Source organism: Dermacentor andersoni, chromosome 6 (genome assembly GCF_023375885.2).
Source record: "Dermacentor andersoni chromosome 6, qqDerAnde1_hic_scaffold, whole genome shotgun sequence".
In the NCBI taxonomy this organism is placed as follows: Eukaryota; Metazoa; Arthropoda; class Arachnida; order Ixodida; family Ixodidae; genus Dermacentor; species Dermacentor andersoni.
Window position 1 is genome coordinate 64,311,499 of NC_092819.1, and position 17,363 is coordinate 64,328,861.

Sequence of the window (17,363 nt, forward strand, 5' to 3'; positions counted from 1 at the left end):
ACGAATTGTAGCCGGTGAATTTGCGAGGCATATCTACTTGTAAAGAATTTCTATGGGATCAATCAGGTTTTCAGACATGCGCCGTGAAACTTGCGGTAAGAATGCATTACTGTTCGACTCACTTTTTCTTACAATGCATCGTTTTGTGGATTGAAGCACAAAAGTTATTCGAGTACCCATGTATTTCAACGCATACTTAGGGAATGAATATATCGAAACTGGTGCCATTCTAAAAATTCGCTCCAAGCGGACACTGTCTCCTTGCAAATTCATAAAAATGTGCTGTAAAATATTTAGACAAAAAGTCAATTAACTTTCCTGATTAATAATTTATGCATTTCGATTTCTCGTGCAAGTAATGTCTCTGTCCATTTGAGTAATCCAGCCGAATGACCAGAATTATGATATCTGCCACAGGCGCACTGGGAAACGCCCTGTCCTTCAAGTGCCTCAACAGTTCGCGGCAGATACTAGGGGGCGGTCAGGGTGCCCGACTCTGCGGCACAAACGCCAGAGGCGGGTTCTATGGCGGCCAGCAATACTGCTCACGCCGCATCGGGGAAGGCTGCTATACTCACGCTTCCTCTTGGCGGTTCGGTCGACCCAAGTCTCGCGGCCACGGGAGCCTCACTGGGGTGCCGGTGTCGGTCCGCTCTGCTGGACAAGCTCCACTGCGTTCTTCTGCATGGGCCGCAGGCCGCCTCGCGCACAATCGACAGCAGTAGAGCCGCTGTTCCCGTGACAACGCCCCACGTTGAGCACGGACATGCAGTCTCTTACATGGTGCTCGCTCACTCGACGCTTATCAAAACTAGCGCCCATGCCCAGTTCGCTTACACACGCATGAAGCATGGCAAAGGACGAGCCGTCCTGCAGTTGTCGGGTGTAGCCGCACGCTTTTCCATCGCGTGGGCGTGAAGCGCGGGGGCATGCGCACTCATGACGCGTGAGAACAGGCGCATACACTGTGCACGCAGAAGGCCATATAGTCACAACAGCCTGAGGGCGGCCGCGCGCCTCAACCGGCATTTGTATCGCGGTCACAGAATGCCATGCGCCACAGAAGAGAACTGGATACCAACCGTTAAATTGTAAGACTTATTTGGGAAAACATGCAGTCTAGAAGACAGCATGGAAATACTTGTTCGGTAGCACGTCTAAAAGAATGCGCTTGAGAGAATTCTTTGGCGTCGTTCCGGATGCCACCAGCAGAGAACAAAGATAGGAACTTTTGAGAATACGCGGTGTAGCGAAATTACTTTGTTTTGTTGCAGTATATTACAATTAATATTTCTTGGAGTGAGGCTAGGCATACAGAGCGGGTTTGATGCATGCAAAAAAATACATGATTTCGCTACAACCCACTGAGGCGATCGCTCGTGGTTCTGCCAAGTTGTCTTGGTGTCCATCGGGTGAGCGATGATCACGCATCTATGGAGCGTGGCATTTTGTGCGGAAGTTTCCGGCCCGCGCGTATACTCTTAGAGTAGCGGTATCTGTGGATGTATTTCGGAGACCACAGTTGGTACTATTGTATAGCCGACGAAGATGACGTTGTACGAATCCCGAAGAAGCTGTTCATGAGAAGACGGCCGCGTCCGTTGTGGGAGCCATGCTTTTGTTGTAGTAAACGAGTTCATAACCGGAACCATCGCTTACCCCTGTAGCTTTTTGTTCTTGTAGGCTTTATCTTTGTACAATATCAGTCATGTGGTGCTTTCGTGGTGTTCTTATAATCACATGTAGCTTATTTTGTTCTTGCAAGCTTTATCTCTGTGTATTTTCCGTCACATCTGGTGCTTTCATGGTGTTCTGACAACCATCTATATAGTTACTTGCACAATTTGAAGCAGGACATCGGCCCTATTGGCTTTTCCTTTTCCTTATTTTTTACGTAACAACACCTACATAGATTTACAAACTGTACGATATGTTCAGCTTACCACGCATTGCACAGTTCTGACTGCTCGAGAAAGAATAACGGAAAAGGAGGTCACGATTGGATAAGCATACCATTATTCAGTGTATTTTTGCACGGTCGGCAGTTAATCAAACCAGTGAAACCGTACGATGATCGGTTTAAGTAAATTACCTGGCCATATACACAGCTCACGGCTGCCCACAGGCTCCATTATGACGCGCCCGCCGAGAAACAGAGTGTACGTCAAGGCTTTCGCAACTTACGAGGTAGGTAGGAAAGGGACGTGAGAGTGCGAGAAAGCCACGCGGGACCGCTACGGCAAAGCTACGCAGGCCGCATGTTGATAGCGGAATGCTTGTTATAGATCTCGGACATAGTTGAATTTAACCGCACTTATTTGCAGAGGTCGTAAATCGCGCTCATATTTGGGGTTAAAAAAATAGAGCGGAGACGACAGACGGCAAAGTTATGCATCATCATTCAACATTATGTATCATCATGAACTAGTGCTAAATCACACAGGTCACGGTAATCAAGCAGACCACAAGATAAATGTTCGTCCTAGTTACCAGTAACATAGCCAGGATCTTTTTTTCTGGGGGGGGGAGGCAAGTGTGTGTATGGAGGGGGGGGGGGGCATTTGAGCAGGCTGTAGGCACGTGACCGACGCACGTGTTTCTATAGCTACGCCCCTACTGGTTACCATCGTGTATTTAGAGCTAATTAATTATGAGGCAAAGCTCTAACCACCACCAATCTTGGAAGGCAACAGGCTCTCGCTGGAAGCCCATCTGAGAACCTCCGCTTGACGCGTGCCGCTGTTGAGCCCTCGCGGTCACCCTCCAGCCTACCTCTATCTGTGTGTACGAAATGGACAAACTTATGCAAACTATACGCACACTTTGAGACTGATTTACACACACATTAGTTTGCAGCTAATTCATGAGCTTCGAAACATTATACTGGCTGTGCACTTTGCTTTGTACGTATTTATCTGCGGGGGATATGCGTTCTCAGGACCTCAACTCCCCTGAATGAGCCCCGCAAACAGTATACAGTTCAGGCTTTCGCAAAGATCGCTTATTCTGCCGTTTCAAAGCAAAGGCCGGTGAAGCCGGGTCGATGGGAACTTGAGTTTCTTTTCATGCAGGAAACAGGCGCCCCCTTCGCTACTATTGATGCAAAACAGGATGTGGTCGTAATGAGCCTGAAGGGTTAAAAGGTCCGAGGGAGGCTGTCCGCTTCACTTGACCTGCACAAAGCGAGTCGAGTGCTCGATACGCGAAATACGTGGCAGCCAGCAGTAGACTCTAGAGCATGTTTTCAAATTGTCCCTGGTGCGTCACTGTAGGTTATTATTTGGTTTCATATTCAACGGATCTACCGCATAAAGTTCAGAGACGTATAGGTTTTTCGTGGGAAGGGCAGGTAGGTGAGTAGTCACATCGCCTCGCATAGAACGATAAAATACTATTATGCTGTTTCTCGTTGCTATCTGTCATAAAACAACAGTACATTACGAATATAAACTATGCCGATTGCACTGGTTTAGAATTGAGGGAATATTGTAATATGTGAAAACAAAATTAGCGTGTGGTAAAAACTGTTGTAGCGACTGATGTCCTATAAAATATACAACTACAAACGTCTAAACAACCAATATGGCTCCTAATAAATTATCGAAGTCAATGCAGCGTAACACAGAAATATTTAGGGCGTAAAAACTACTTTGCCAGAAGAGGCAGCGTGACAATCTAAAAAGGTGCTGCAAGTTGGAATAAAAACAAGCGGTGTAAAGTGATGAGCTCGTCATAACAACATATATCTCTGCGGCCATTGCAAACCCGCTTATTTTGGTGCCCGCGTAAAGACATGTGTTGTGCATTTTGAACGTGCCTGCCGCAAGTTATAAGGTACACTGACTGGTACACATGGTACACTGGTATACAGGCTAGTCGCAAAGGACAGCGCAAGCGTCGTAATAGTGGGAGATCCATCTTTTCAATGGAGGTTGTCTTGCACATTTGTGGAACCGGCTCATATGTCCGCACGAATATCGTAAACTGTACACATGGACCCGGTGCCGGAACATATTTCACAAGCGCCTGGCTCCACACAGTTCGTAACGCATATTTACACACAGCAAGCCACGATTGCACTTAACGGCGAATAAATCGCGTAGAAACATCGAAGCAGTAGGCCTTCTTCACACACAACAGCGCCATATTTGCTATTTGCTTCGATGCTGTTAACGCCACTACATAGGTAGAAAGAAGCTTGGCAATGATATCAAGAAATGCGAAGTGGCAGTGACGAAAATAACTATTCCAGGAAGGAAGGAAGCATCAGGACAGCTCGAAAAGAAAATCGCGAATGTTCTCCTCAGTAAAGTTGCTCATTCGAGTACCTTACAGTTTTGACACAGAACGCTTTTAAGACAAAAGTATGGCATAAAATTTCAAGTACCAGCGCGGCAAACACATCGAAACGCATTTTAACATATCCTGCCAGCGTTCATAAACGGTGGAAATACGCGAGTGTTCACAATGTTTCTTCTATGCAAGAGCATTCGTTAATAAACAAGCACGTTCGACTTTACCGGAAGGCTTTGTCGACAGAAATAGACTGAAGTTACCGCTCTTTTTCGAAAAGAGTAGAATAAGTCCGTATAACACCGCTACGTTACGAAAATTCAGAATCCTATAGCGCAAGATTATTATTAAAAATACATTTTCTTTTCTTCTGTACCTAGTTAACAATAAAAAGGGTCGAAGACGACAGTGAGAAAATAAGGCCAACACGGCGACGGCTTCAAGAAGCTCGGTGTACGGCTACGTTCTTGGAGTATACTCGGCCCATGCAGTAATGATTACACTCTCCGCTTGCTTTTCGCCGCTGTGCTCCCTGCAATCAATCTCTGCCAGTCGGCGACCAAACACCGGTATCAATCGGCCGATCCTCCCGAGAGCGCTAAAGGCGGGAAAGAGAGGATCAAGATGACAGCCGTCGACATAGATCAGATCGGCCGGGAGCAATCTCCGTCGATAAAAAGAGCACAAAAATAAATATCCGTGCCACTTGCTCTCTGGGACTATACAAGCGAGGCGCTCCTCTCATTGTTTTGGTAATCGGCTTCACCAGGCTTTTCTCTTCCCCCACAGCTAGTCAGCACCATATCCTCCGCACAGGGCCTCTTATTTTGTTCTTTTTCGCGCAGGAAAGGACACGCAAAAGAATGTGTCATTCTAATATGAAAAAACGAAAACGTGTTCAAACCTTGGAGACAGATAGAAAAGCGGCAACAGATAGCACTGTCAAGACTTCTTCCTTTCTTCCGGCGCACACAAGAGGATGACACCGAAGAGCCATTGTCCGGGTTCAGCGCGACCGATCGCTTTTCACGATCCCGCGCGCCTTGAACTCCTTCCGTTCTGGAGCGTTTATATTGTGCGCAAATGGGATTCCACGCAGAGAGGCCCGAGCAAACAAAGAGGCGAGAAGAGTACAGTGTGTGTGTGTGTGAGTATGTGAGCCCATGCACACGTCTCGATGAGGGAGAGCCGTGGGTGCCGGGCAGGGTGATGGGACAGCTAGGCCGGCACGCAGGGTGCGAACACAGGGGTGATGGAGGCGAGGAGGGGGGGGGAGGTGAGGGGGGTTCTATAGCGTATCCTTTAATTCTTGATTCTCGATTCGGCCTGTTTGCTTCTTGTTTCACGCCTGACGAACCGGCTTGCCATAGAAGAATGACGGAAAGAAAGGGAAGAAGACGGACAAGCCGTCGCCGACTAAGAAGTAGAAGAGCCTAGGAAGAAGAGGACAAGGGCACTGCCGGAGCAAAGAGTTCGCTTATCTGGACAACGAGCGACGCGGCGCGCACGGCCAAGTCCCGTACGCGGAGTGGGCCGACGCGCAACAACGGCAAGAGTTTCTCCGGCTTCCGGACCGACGGGGGTGGGCGACCATTGAGGGCCCGAAATCTTTGGCTCCCGTGCTGCGTCGCCTGACAGGCTTGGTGACCGATGGGCACGCATTCATCAAAGTCTTGAGCCGGAGCGCCCCTTCCCGGCCAAACCGCCCGCGGGCGGCGGGTGGGCCGCGCGCTTCGTGTCGAAACGCTCCAATGGCAAAGACACTGGCGTTTCCGCCCAGGACGCACGGCGCCCCGCAGAAAAGAAACATAGAGAAAAAAAGAAAAGAAGCAAGGGTCGCCCGGGCCAGGGTGTAGAGTTTTGCTACGCGTAAGTTTTATCTTCTTTTTTTTTCTTTGCCTTTACGTTTGGTCCTTGCGATGTCAGTGACGCGTGATTATGCCCCCCTACCGATGCGAGTAGCTAGCTAGCGACGTGACGAACGTGCGCGTGCCAGGCGGGAGGACTGTGCTACCCCTGGCTGGTGAACTGGTTTCACCGACTGCGTATACTGTGTGGAATGGCTGCGCGCGGCCACACCCTACCGTCGGAAGTCTGGCATACATGCGCATGACAGCTGGTGGAAAGGCCCGAAGTTGGCGTAAGTTAAAAAGAAAGAAAAGAAAACGAGAAACAAATCTGGGCGCCAGCCAAAGTAAAAAAAAAGAAAATAAAGAGAGAGAAAGAGAGAGAGAGAGAGAGAAAGAGGGAGAGACTAAAGACATCTTTTGCATTCTTGAGCAATTTACAGCGTAAATAGATCTCATAAGAAGGCAAGTGAGGCAACACATAACAGGTAGAACACTTTATTGGTGCAACGTACGCCTATTCGTACACTAGACAATACGAAGACGATCATTATGGTATCGTGACGACAATAATGACGAAGACAGTGGTTCGACGATAGTTCACGACCTCTGCGCCGATGACAACGGCAATGATGACGGCGGCACGATGACAATGGCACGAGAACATCGTGGCACTATGGTGACGATGTCGGCCCAATGATGACAACACTTTGTTGACTGTAGCGTAACGCCCATTCGTTGAGCGTGACACTACAGCGCTACACAACACATTCCATAAATAGCCTTGCACTCAAACTTGTTCTGAGTCTCCGTCGGTTACAGGTCTGAAGCCGGGAACGCAATAACTGAAACTTACACTAGGTTCGTTGTCACATCAGTGCCTATAAGGAATTTGTGTTTGTTTGCTTGCTTGTTTGCTTGCTTGCTTGCTTGCTTGCTTGCTTGCTTGCTTGCTTGCTTGCTTGCTTGCTTTTTCTCTTCTTTCTTTAATAGCGTCAGCTTTCAATAATCATTCGCAAGTGGCTACAGAAATAAACATTAATGCGTCCACCTGCGAACGTTTTGTTGACACTGCGCGGAATAAACGCAATCACAACATGACAAATACGTAATTTTCATGTGATCTGCTAGTATAAGCGACTTGATCGCGGGCCATGTGGCATGTGTCGCACCGAATTCACAAATCCTTTAGTTAGTAAATCCTGTTTTCCGGTGTCCGCGGATAACTATTTAGTGATATCAGCTCTTACGAATAGTTCTGGCGAAATAACTTCTTTTTCGAACACAGGACCCATTTCCTGTGCCCCACTCACGCCTTCATTCACAGACCGCAGTCAGGTGAGTTGAGCTCCCGTGCAATGCAAAAAAGCTACCACTACACAGCCAAACAACGTTCCCTGCGTGGCTGTGTGGCAGCGTCACCACAGCGCATACAGCTCCATAGGCCATGGAGTTCTATACCAAGCATCATCATCATCATCATCATCATCATCGTTTATGTCCACTGCAGGACGAAGGCCTTTCCCAGCGTTCTTCAATTACATTTGTCAACGGATTCCAACTAGCGTCTGCGCATTTCTTAATTTCATCACTCCACCTAGTCTTCTGCCGTCCTCGACTGCGCTTCCCTTCTCTTGACACCCATTCAGTAACCCTAATGGTCCACCGGTTATCTAACCTACGCATTACATGACCTCCGCAGATCCATTTTTTTCTTTAATGTGAATTAGAATATCGACTATCCCCGTTTTCTCGCTGACCCACACCGCTCTCTTCCTGTCTCTTAACGTTACGCCTAACATTCTTCATTCCACCGCTCTTTGCGCGGTCCTTAACTTGTTCTCGAGCTTCTTTGTCAGTCTACAAGTTTCTGCCTCATATGTTAGCACCAGCAGAATGCACTGATTGGACACCTTTGTTTTTAATCATAATGGTAAGCTTCCAGTCACGATCTGACAATGACTGCCGTATGCGCTCCAATCCATTTTTATTCTTCTGTCAATTTCATTCTCGTGATCAGGGTCCCCTGTGAATAACTGACCTACGTAATCGTATTCATTCACAGACTCCAGAGGCAGGCTTGCGATCCTGAACGCTTGTTCCCTTGCCAAGCTATTGAACATTATCTTTGTTTTCTGCATATTATTGTTCAACCCCACTCTTACACTCGTTCTGTTAAGGTCCTCAATCATTTGTTGCAACTCGTCCGCAGTGTTGCTGAATAGAACAATGTCATCGGCCAACCGAACGTTGCTGAGGTATTCGCCGTCGATCCTTACTTCTAAGCCTTCCCAGTTTAATAGCTTGAATATTTCGTCCAGGCACGCAGTGAATAGCATTGGAGAGATTGTGCCTCCCTAACTGACCCCTTTCTTTATAGGTATCTTCCTGCTTTTCTTGTGGAGAATTAGGGTGGCTGTGGAATCTCCGTAGATATTTTCCAGGATATTTGCGTAAGCGGTCTGAACTCCTTTATTACGTAATGCCTCTATGACTGCTGGTATCTTTACTGAATCAAATGCCTTTTCGTAATCTATGAAAGCCATATATAGAGGCTGATTGTATTGTGCGAATTTCTAGATTACCTTATTGATGATTACCTTATTGATCCATTCTTGAAACCTGCCTGTTCCCTTGGTTGACTAAAGTCCGGTGTTGCTCTTATTCTATTTGAGATTATCTTGGCGAATATTTTATATAATATTGGAAGTAAGCTAGTGGGCTTATAACTTTTAAATTCTTTAACGTCTCCCTTTTCGTGAATTAGTGTAATCTTGGCATTCTTCCAATTCTCTGGGACCCTTGAAGTCGAAAGGCAGTTCGTATAAAGGGCCGCTAGTTTTGAAGCATTATGTCTCCTCCACCTTTGATTAAATCGACTGGTAGTCCATTTTCTCCTGCCGCTTTTCCCCGTTTCATGTTTTGCAAGGCCCTTCTCACTGCGTCGCTATATTTATAGAATGAGCCTCTGTAACCTGTTCATTACTACTTAGAATGGAGGTATTGTGGCTGCTTTGGGTACTGTACAGGTCAGAATAGAATTATTCCGCTTCCTTTACTATATCTTCAACATTGCTGATGAAATTACCCTGTTTATCTTTCAGTGCATACATCTTGGCTTGTCCTGTGCCAAGTTTTATCCTCACTGATTTCATGCTGCACCTATTTTTTACTGCTTCTTCAGTCTTTCTTACGCTATAATTTCGAATATCCCCTATTTTCTCCTTGTTGATCAGTTTTGACAATTCCGCGAATTTTGTCTGATCTCTTGAGTTGAACACTTTCATTTTAATTTCTTTTCCTTGAGTTGGACACTTGTAGTAAATGTAACGCTGATGTTTAGTGGCGCCAATGTTCAGCATCTGCAAAGCGTATTCGCTGTTGTAATTTCGTCGTATAGCGACAAATGTTCTCATTTAGCACCCCTTTTTTTACCATTCGACAATATTTTAGAACATTACAAGCAGCAATAGTTGTCTAGGAAAAGAAACATATAGAACATTGCGTCATTCGTTGCAATGAAAATTCCGGCATAACTAATCTAATGCGACCTGTCGTTGGTGACGCGATTAGCATTCGTGCAATGTAGCCGCACGCCGTATTTGTGAAGTCAAGCTTATTTAAAAGACGGCAATTGTTATTCTGAAACTTCCGTTGCTTCGACTATATGTGACTTAGCCCAGTGTCCTCCCATGTTGCTATAGCACTCGATAGCCAAGGTCACCCAACAGCATGGCGGTATGACGACAACTGTATGACTTCGTCACACTGAATTGGATGGAATGACGAATAAAGAAATATGTCGAAGTAATGACAAAGGCGGTGTGACGACAGCTGCATGGCGGCAATGAGATGATGATTCTTAAATGGTAACTCTTTTCTGTAGATAACCGCGTTTCCTGGAAAATAATCGAATCAGGAGGAGGATCTCCACAAAGATGTAACAAAACAGTGGCTGCACCAAAAATCGAACGACAGTTCCACTGCAGCCCTTTTAAGGTCCCTATGTTGACGATATACCAGCAGCATCACACTGCCGTCTATAGAATGCTATCTTTTAGGAAGTCATCCTTTGATAGGTCACAATTTTCACTCTTTTTAGCCCTTAGTTTATGAAGGATGCTAGTTCTCGGGGAGTACTGAGAAGCACGACATTTACACGTTCGAGCATCCTGATCCATGTTCTCAATGTTTTCCGAACTGGACTCGATCGCTACTGTTACCACCCTCGCGTTCTACGTGAGATGGGGAAGCTTCCGTGTCCTCAGGACTGCGGGTCGAGGCCTTTGCCGATAAGCCTTCGTCTACCTTCTCATGAGAAACTTCAATCTCAGAAACAACACTTGATCGGGCAGCAATCTGCATAAGTTGTGAAATTTGAACAGTGAAAACTTGCCCGATGGTCTCTGAAAAGTTAGAAAAAGTACTGTCAAGGGCTTTTGCCATAGCTTTCTCCACATCAGCAGCTACAACGTCACCAAGGGATGCATGCATAGCTTTTGAGTGACGTGCAGCAGGTGCAGCGTGCTCACATGACTTCTCTAATACAATTGCCCGAGCCTCACGGCGCGAACATCGCTTCCGTTCTATAACTTGCAGAATTTGAAGCTCTTGTTCTCTCGCAGGACATTTCGAACAGTCCGCAGGGATGAAACCTTCGCACAAGCAGAATCGCTCGCTCTGAGAGGGACGTGTCATAGCCTCGTGGCCTTCTCCGCAATTTCGGCACCGAAGGTCTGATCTACATTCATTAACGCTATGACCATATCGCCAACAGTGAACGCATTGCAGTGGGCGGGAAGAAAGTGCTTCGACCCTGTATATTAAAGGCCATGCCTTGATCTCTGACGGCGTAGTTGTGCCTGCAAAAGTGACAATGACCGACTCTGTGGCTACTATTAGATACTCAGAAACTCATGAACATCGGTAGACGGATACGGTGCGTGCTGTGCAGCACTTCGGAAGCACACAGACCCCCGTCGACTCCCCGACTAGTCCCTTAACGCAAGCTAGATGAGAAGTAATAAAAGGGCTCATCGGGTGATTCGCGAACATTACACACTTTAAGAGGTTGGAGACACGGGTCTGGTCCGGCGAACAACATGGAATTGTCCTTCTGCCAAATTGTCGGACATCAGTTATTCTCTGGAAGTGCGGGGCAGCTTTCCACAGCACTTCTTGAATTGCCCTTGGATTCTTCACGCGCATGCATCCCCTCATCGGTCGGCACTAGGGCAACAGGAACGCTGCGAATGCCACTGCGCAATAAAGCCTTCGTAGGTATATCATTCGTGAGAAGGAAATCCATCCATAGGAAAAACCACTGGCCGGAAGAATAAAGAGACATTAGTAGTAAACTGCAGAAGAACTGATAGTTGGGCGAGATAAGCGCTCGTGTGTCCACCGTCTCTGCGTCCTTGTCTATTGTGCGCGCCACAAATTTGACCATGAGACATTAGGAACTCACAATGAAATCAACCAGATTATAAGAGGAAAATGTTAAACATAACTAATAACAGATAAACCGCTTCATACTTGACCAATACCCCGCAACACGAGGCCTGGGGAGAGCGTCCATACAACACCATACCAAGCGATTCTCAGACCAACACCGGCTCAGCGAGACAGCGCGGGCCGAATGAATAGGATGGGATAGGATATCCTACTTCGATGGCGCGTACCCACTGCGAGAAATTGGCTATGATTTGGATGGTATTAGGAAGATGTTGGTATTACAAAAATTGGTAAAAGTGTCAGGTGTAAAGTGATAAAAATAATGTTTGAAGAACTTAACAGAATCGCCTTGAAACAACTATGAATTCCTCCACGGCTGAGCAACACGCCTATGGTAGTTTCCAAGAGAGGAGGCTGCTAGAGAAAGGATACTTAAAATGGAAAATGGAAACCAAGTTACCTGATCGTTGGGTTTTAAAATGTTCTTTCTCCTTAAAGAAGAAAAACGGCGGCGGAATAAGAAATGATCTATGGTCTCATCTTCTGCACAGATTGGGCACAGAGGGGAGGGTGCCATACCAGCCGTTAATACTGGTGTCCGACAACGTAACCGGGTAAAAATTACTTCAGTTTTTCTGGTGTGAAAGGAATTTTTGTGCCAAGAGAATAGGAGATGTCGATATTCTGGAAAATTTCCTATCGCTGGGTTCAAAAAGTCGGGAGCAATTGCCGAAGAAGCTCTCTTCTATTTTTCCCCTTTTCTTCTAAGCTCGCAGCTCGCAGCACCACGCACAAGACACAGGCGCCCGAGCGTGCCATGTATAAGAGGCGGCCGAGGAAGGTGACGATGGCTGCTATACTCGCACACAACTTTCTGTGGCTACGAAGGGAAAGCTACCGAGGCAAAGCGCGCATAAATGAGAGCATTTCTGAAAGGACTCGCACGTTTTACTCCACGTTAATTTAGGCTGGGAAGACAAAACCTAAACGCCTTGTTAGCAGCAGTTAAATAAAACAGAACACACCACTGAGTGTAAATTTTAGGTTTACTTATTTTGCGGCTTTTCCCTTCCGTGTCTGAGGAAACGCGAAACCGTCGCACGTGAAAGCTCTCTCGGTTCAGCGTCTCTTCCGAGCAACCAAAAGCACTATCAAACGCTGCTGGACTACTTGGCACGGTAACACATGTGCAGCATTCACGCGCCCGTAGCTCTCCCTTCATAGCCACAGAAAGTTGTCCGAGAATATAGTAGGGTGCCTCGATGTACTCTTCGCCTGCAGCTCCGTACAGAGTGTAGGCAACAGCGGCGACTCCTACGGCGTTGGGCACGCGAATGGCGGACGGCGTAGTAGGCGCCTTTGACGGATGACGTAGGGGCCTGGTGCCGGCGCTCGTGCGTATCCGCCATTCGTGTGCCCAACGCCGTAGCAGCCGCCGCGGTTGTCGCCACCCTGTACGGAGCGGCAGGCGAAGAGGACATCGAGGCACTCTAGATGTTAGACGAGTACATACCTAGGGGCACAAACTATAGGAGTACCCCATCTACTAGGACGGCTTAGAAGCTGCGACATTGACAGCGTAACGAGAGGCATATGACAAGCCTGGAATGACGACGACAGAACGACCCAATGATACCCAAGTGGGTAGAAAGCTTGGGGCACTGGATCTGCCTAAGAGGACGGATGGACGGATGGGTGGGTAGATGGGTGAATTAATGTATTGATGGATGGACCGAAGGACGGACGGACCGACAGACAGGCGCAAAACGCCTACTCCATAAGGAGAGTCAGATGACAAAGCTGAAATGACGACGATAGAACGACATTGACGGCATCACGACCACGAGCCTATAGTGGTCCAAACTGGTAAACAACTTGGGTTTCTGGATCTGAGTCAGTTAGTTCATTAGATAGATAGATAGATAGATAGATAGATAGATAGATAGATAGATAGATAGATAGATAGATAGATAGATAGATAGATAGATAGATAGATAGATAGATAGATAGATAGATAGATAGATAGATAGATAGATAGATAGATAGATAGATAGATAGATAGATAGATAGATAGATAGATAGATAGATAGATAGATAGATAGATAGATAGATAGATAGATAGATAGATAGATAGATAGATAGATAGATAGATAGATAGATAGATAGATAGATAGATAGATAGATAGATAGATAGATAGATAGATAGATAGATAGATAGATAGATAGATAGATAGATAGATAGATAGATAGATAGATAGATAGATAGATAGATAGATAGATAGATAGATAGATAGATAGATAGATAGATAGATAGATAGATAGATAGATAGATAGATAGATAGATAGATAGATAGATAGATAGATAGATAGATAGATAGATAGCAAAGAATGCTAGTCGCATTAAAATTAGGCACGCACGGTGGGCATTATTAACTGAACGTTATCAATGTTTATCGGCTCGCGTACTCGAACCTGTCGTACGCTGGAAATGACACGATGGAATAAAGTAATTATGGATGTAGAAGACTTTGCAACTTTAAATATGTGTTGCGAGGCTAGTACGAAACATAACTGACCCGTTAATGACACCAAAAGAAAGTACTGTAATCAATGTACCAGCAATGATTTTCGTGGTGGTTGAACGACTTCAGCGTCGCAAAATTGATGTTCTTTCCCAGTGCATTAGATGATGACAACAGAATGTAGAGAGACAGCTCTATACGCTTTGCGTTATTTCGAGGTACCTGCGTCCACTGCACACGCAAGATATTTACTAAGAAAGCATTACATCCAAAAGAATGTTACCTTTCTATGAAGGATGAAAATGATCGCCGACCTTTCCTCCCCTGCTGTCGACACCCTTCACAAAAAATAGAAAAAGTAACTTCATTTCTTTTTCAAAGCTTTAAGAGCGAGTCAACTTTCAGTAAAACGCTTTCCTTTTTCTTTTTTTTTCTCCCCGTGGGACCCAGTGGGCTGACAGCGGTGGCTTTGGGTAGTGAGCTTTTCAACGCACGCGTGACGAAAAAGAGGGAGTACGCGGTGGGTCCCTTTTCTTCGTTGGGGCGCCCCCATTGCTTCGCGAAGGAAACGACCGAGCTTCGCTATCCCGCCATATCGGCGACGTCATCTTGACGAGAGAGTGTAGTGACGGAGATGGATGCCAAAGCGTCAACCATGGAGGTGCCAAGCTCTATTGTGAACACCACGTGACCTCGTTCCCTCTGCGCGTCTATGCCGATGTTTTTTTTTTTTTTTCCTTTCATATAAAGTTTGGAGGAAGCGTGCGACAAAAACACTTTAATTGGACGTTCCACGCGCTTTCGCTGCTCTCAATGAACTCGTTTTGTCTTTATCTTTTTTAATGTTTTTTTTTTTTTCACGGCCTTAGCCGATGGACTCCCTTAGCGCATTTCTTGGCTTCCATGGCGACGTTCTTTTCAAACGCTGAATAATGAGTTAGAATAGCGCCACCGCGACTCATTTTTCCAACGTGCCGTAGCTTCCCGCCAGAGTTTTGGGGAAGCGTCGACACTTCTTCCAATGCCTGTAGTATTTACCGTATACGAGACCCGCCGATGTGGCTCAGTTGCTGCGATGTTGCGCTGCTCAGGACGAGGTAGCCGGTTCGATTCCCACCTACGGCGGCGGCATTCCGATGGCGGTGGGATACAAAATACGGTCGTGTACCGTGCACTGAGTGCACGTTAAAGAACTCCAGGCGGTCAAAATAATCTGGAGCCCGAACTACGGTGTCCTATATGGCGTACCTTTTAACTCACTGTGTATTTTATAGGGACGTTAAACCCGACAAACTGAATTTCATTTAACGTACAAGGTCTCGTAGGAGATATCAGATTGGCTCCAAGGGTGACGCTTCGACATGCTGCTATGTTCCTAAAGGAAAAAAAAAAAATAGCGGCAAGAGTTCGCGAAACATGCGTTTCTTCTGCGCTAACCGATTTTCTCTAGCTAAGCGACGGGAAACTTTCCTCTCATACTGCAGATATAATGGTACTTCATGTGACCCATGCAATGTATCATTAAAGCGATACGTTTTGTGACGAATCTTGCGGCCACACGAAGTTTAACGTGCTGAAACTCATTCAAGAAGTATTGAGTTGTTCCGTTACGCCTTTCATTTGCGTTATCACCACAGTTCATACTTCGTACAAGGTATATGTAAGCTGCATGGTAGCGAGGCTTTCGTAGAAGCCCACATGGCATGCAAGAAAATGTCGGCCTGTGGCAACCGTCGCCATCTTTGTGTCGTGGGAACAACTTCTGTACAAAAAAATAAAGAAACAAGTACGGCGTCACACTTGAAAATGGAAGTGACGTCGAGATCTTATGCTGCTTGGGGAGAATGTTTGAATTTTTTTTAGGGTCCGGCATTTCTGCCACCAGGCCAGCCGTTATCTTTCTTTTGAGGCTGAGGCAAGCTTGCGACTCGCCTCAGCTGACGCGCCAGCGTGTCATTTAACTATAGGAGTGGCGTATGTCTTAATGTGAACATAATTACGATGTTCACGGCAAGTGTTCCAGTAGGTTCTTTGGGAAGGAGAGCGAATATGATGGAAATAAATGACAGTGGCACAGAGGTTTCAAACGCAACTTCACTTTTATTCGCCTAGAATAATGCAACCAATATACTTGACTAAACAAAACGTACGTTTAAATGGATGAAAACCTCTATGGCCAGCACACATTCGTATCGTATAACAACATATACGAAACCTTTTCACAAAACCATTCGCAATTCCATGCAACACCACGTATTCAAATCCAACAGTTATCATACAAGGCAACGTTGCACCACATTATCATTTAGAAAGCATTCTACTTACTAATTTTGCTGCCTGTAGGACACTCAGAGCCTGTGTTACAGAGAGTGAACGAACATAGCGCGACGTTTCTTCGCGGAGCGCTCTGCATTTATCACGATGAGACAAAGCGCGTCGGATGTCGCAGCGTGAACTTGCACGATAACAGAAAGTCTGCGCTCACACCTTTCGCCAATGAATGCCGTGCGCCAGGTCACGCAAAATTTGAAGTGAAGCTGGCGCCACGTTCTGAACGAACACGTGAGGGAAAAAAAATAACTCGGACAAAACCACCGCGTTAAAGTGAACTACGCCATTTTCCATGACATAATAGCTGGCTTGCACAGGCCAGTGATTTCTTCCACCAGAATCGCTGGTTGGTAGGGGTCACCAAGAACAAACTAGTAAATTGTAAAATAGAAAAACATCACACTTGTTGTTTTAGTACAGCAAAAAATATTTGAACTGGAATATTTACTCGTACGACAATATTCAGATTAAACATTTTCGAGCATTATTTTTTTTACATAGGCTTGCTAGTGAAATCGCGCAACTCTAACTGATATCTCTGGCAATATCCTTTGGCCAGCTCTCCGTTCCAAGCTTCTCGACCTATTCTGATGGACCTTGCTTCCTACGCCGCAGTTACAAAGAATATGATTGCCCACTTATTATATTCTCTGACAATAATATTTGAGCCTCTTGCTGTCTACACGCAGTGAGCACAGCGTGCAACAGCCGATCGAGACTCACGTTCAAAGCTTTAAAGTTATGGGGTTTTATGTGCCAGAACCCCGATCTGATTATCAGACACGCCGTAGTGAGGGACTCCGGAAATGCAGCCACTCGGGATTGTTTAACGTGCACCTAAATCTAACTACACGGGTGTCTTCGCATTTCGCCGTGATCGAAATGCAGTCGCCGCGGCCGGAATTCGATCCCGCGA

At 46.1% G+C, this 17,363-nt stretch overlaps 1 protein-coding gene across 1 annotated transcript in view; it reads right to left on the bottom strand.

The window, feature by feature from the left end:
- Window positions 1-931, bottom strand: part of LOC129382496 (uncharacterized) — a 244,060-nt gene extending 243,129 nt beyond the window's left edge. Inside the window, exons 1-2 of the mRNA XM_072288932.1 lie at window positions 838-931; window positions 579-730 (exon numbers count right to left, since the gene is read on the bottom strand). Coding sequence (XP_072145033.1) covers window positions 579-730; window positions 838-931 — 246 coding nt within the window. The remainder of the gene's footprint in view (window positions 1-578; window positions 731-837) is intronic.
- Window positions 932-17,363: the final 16,432 nt, after the last annotated feature.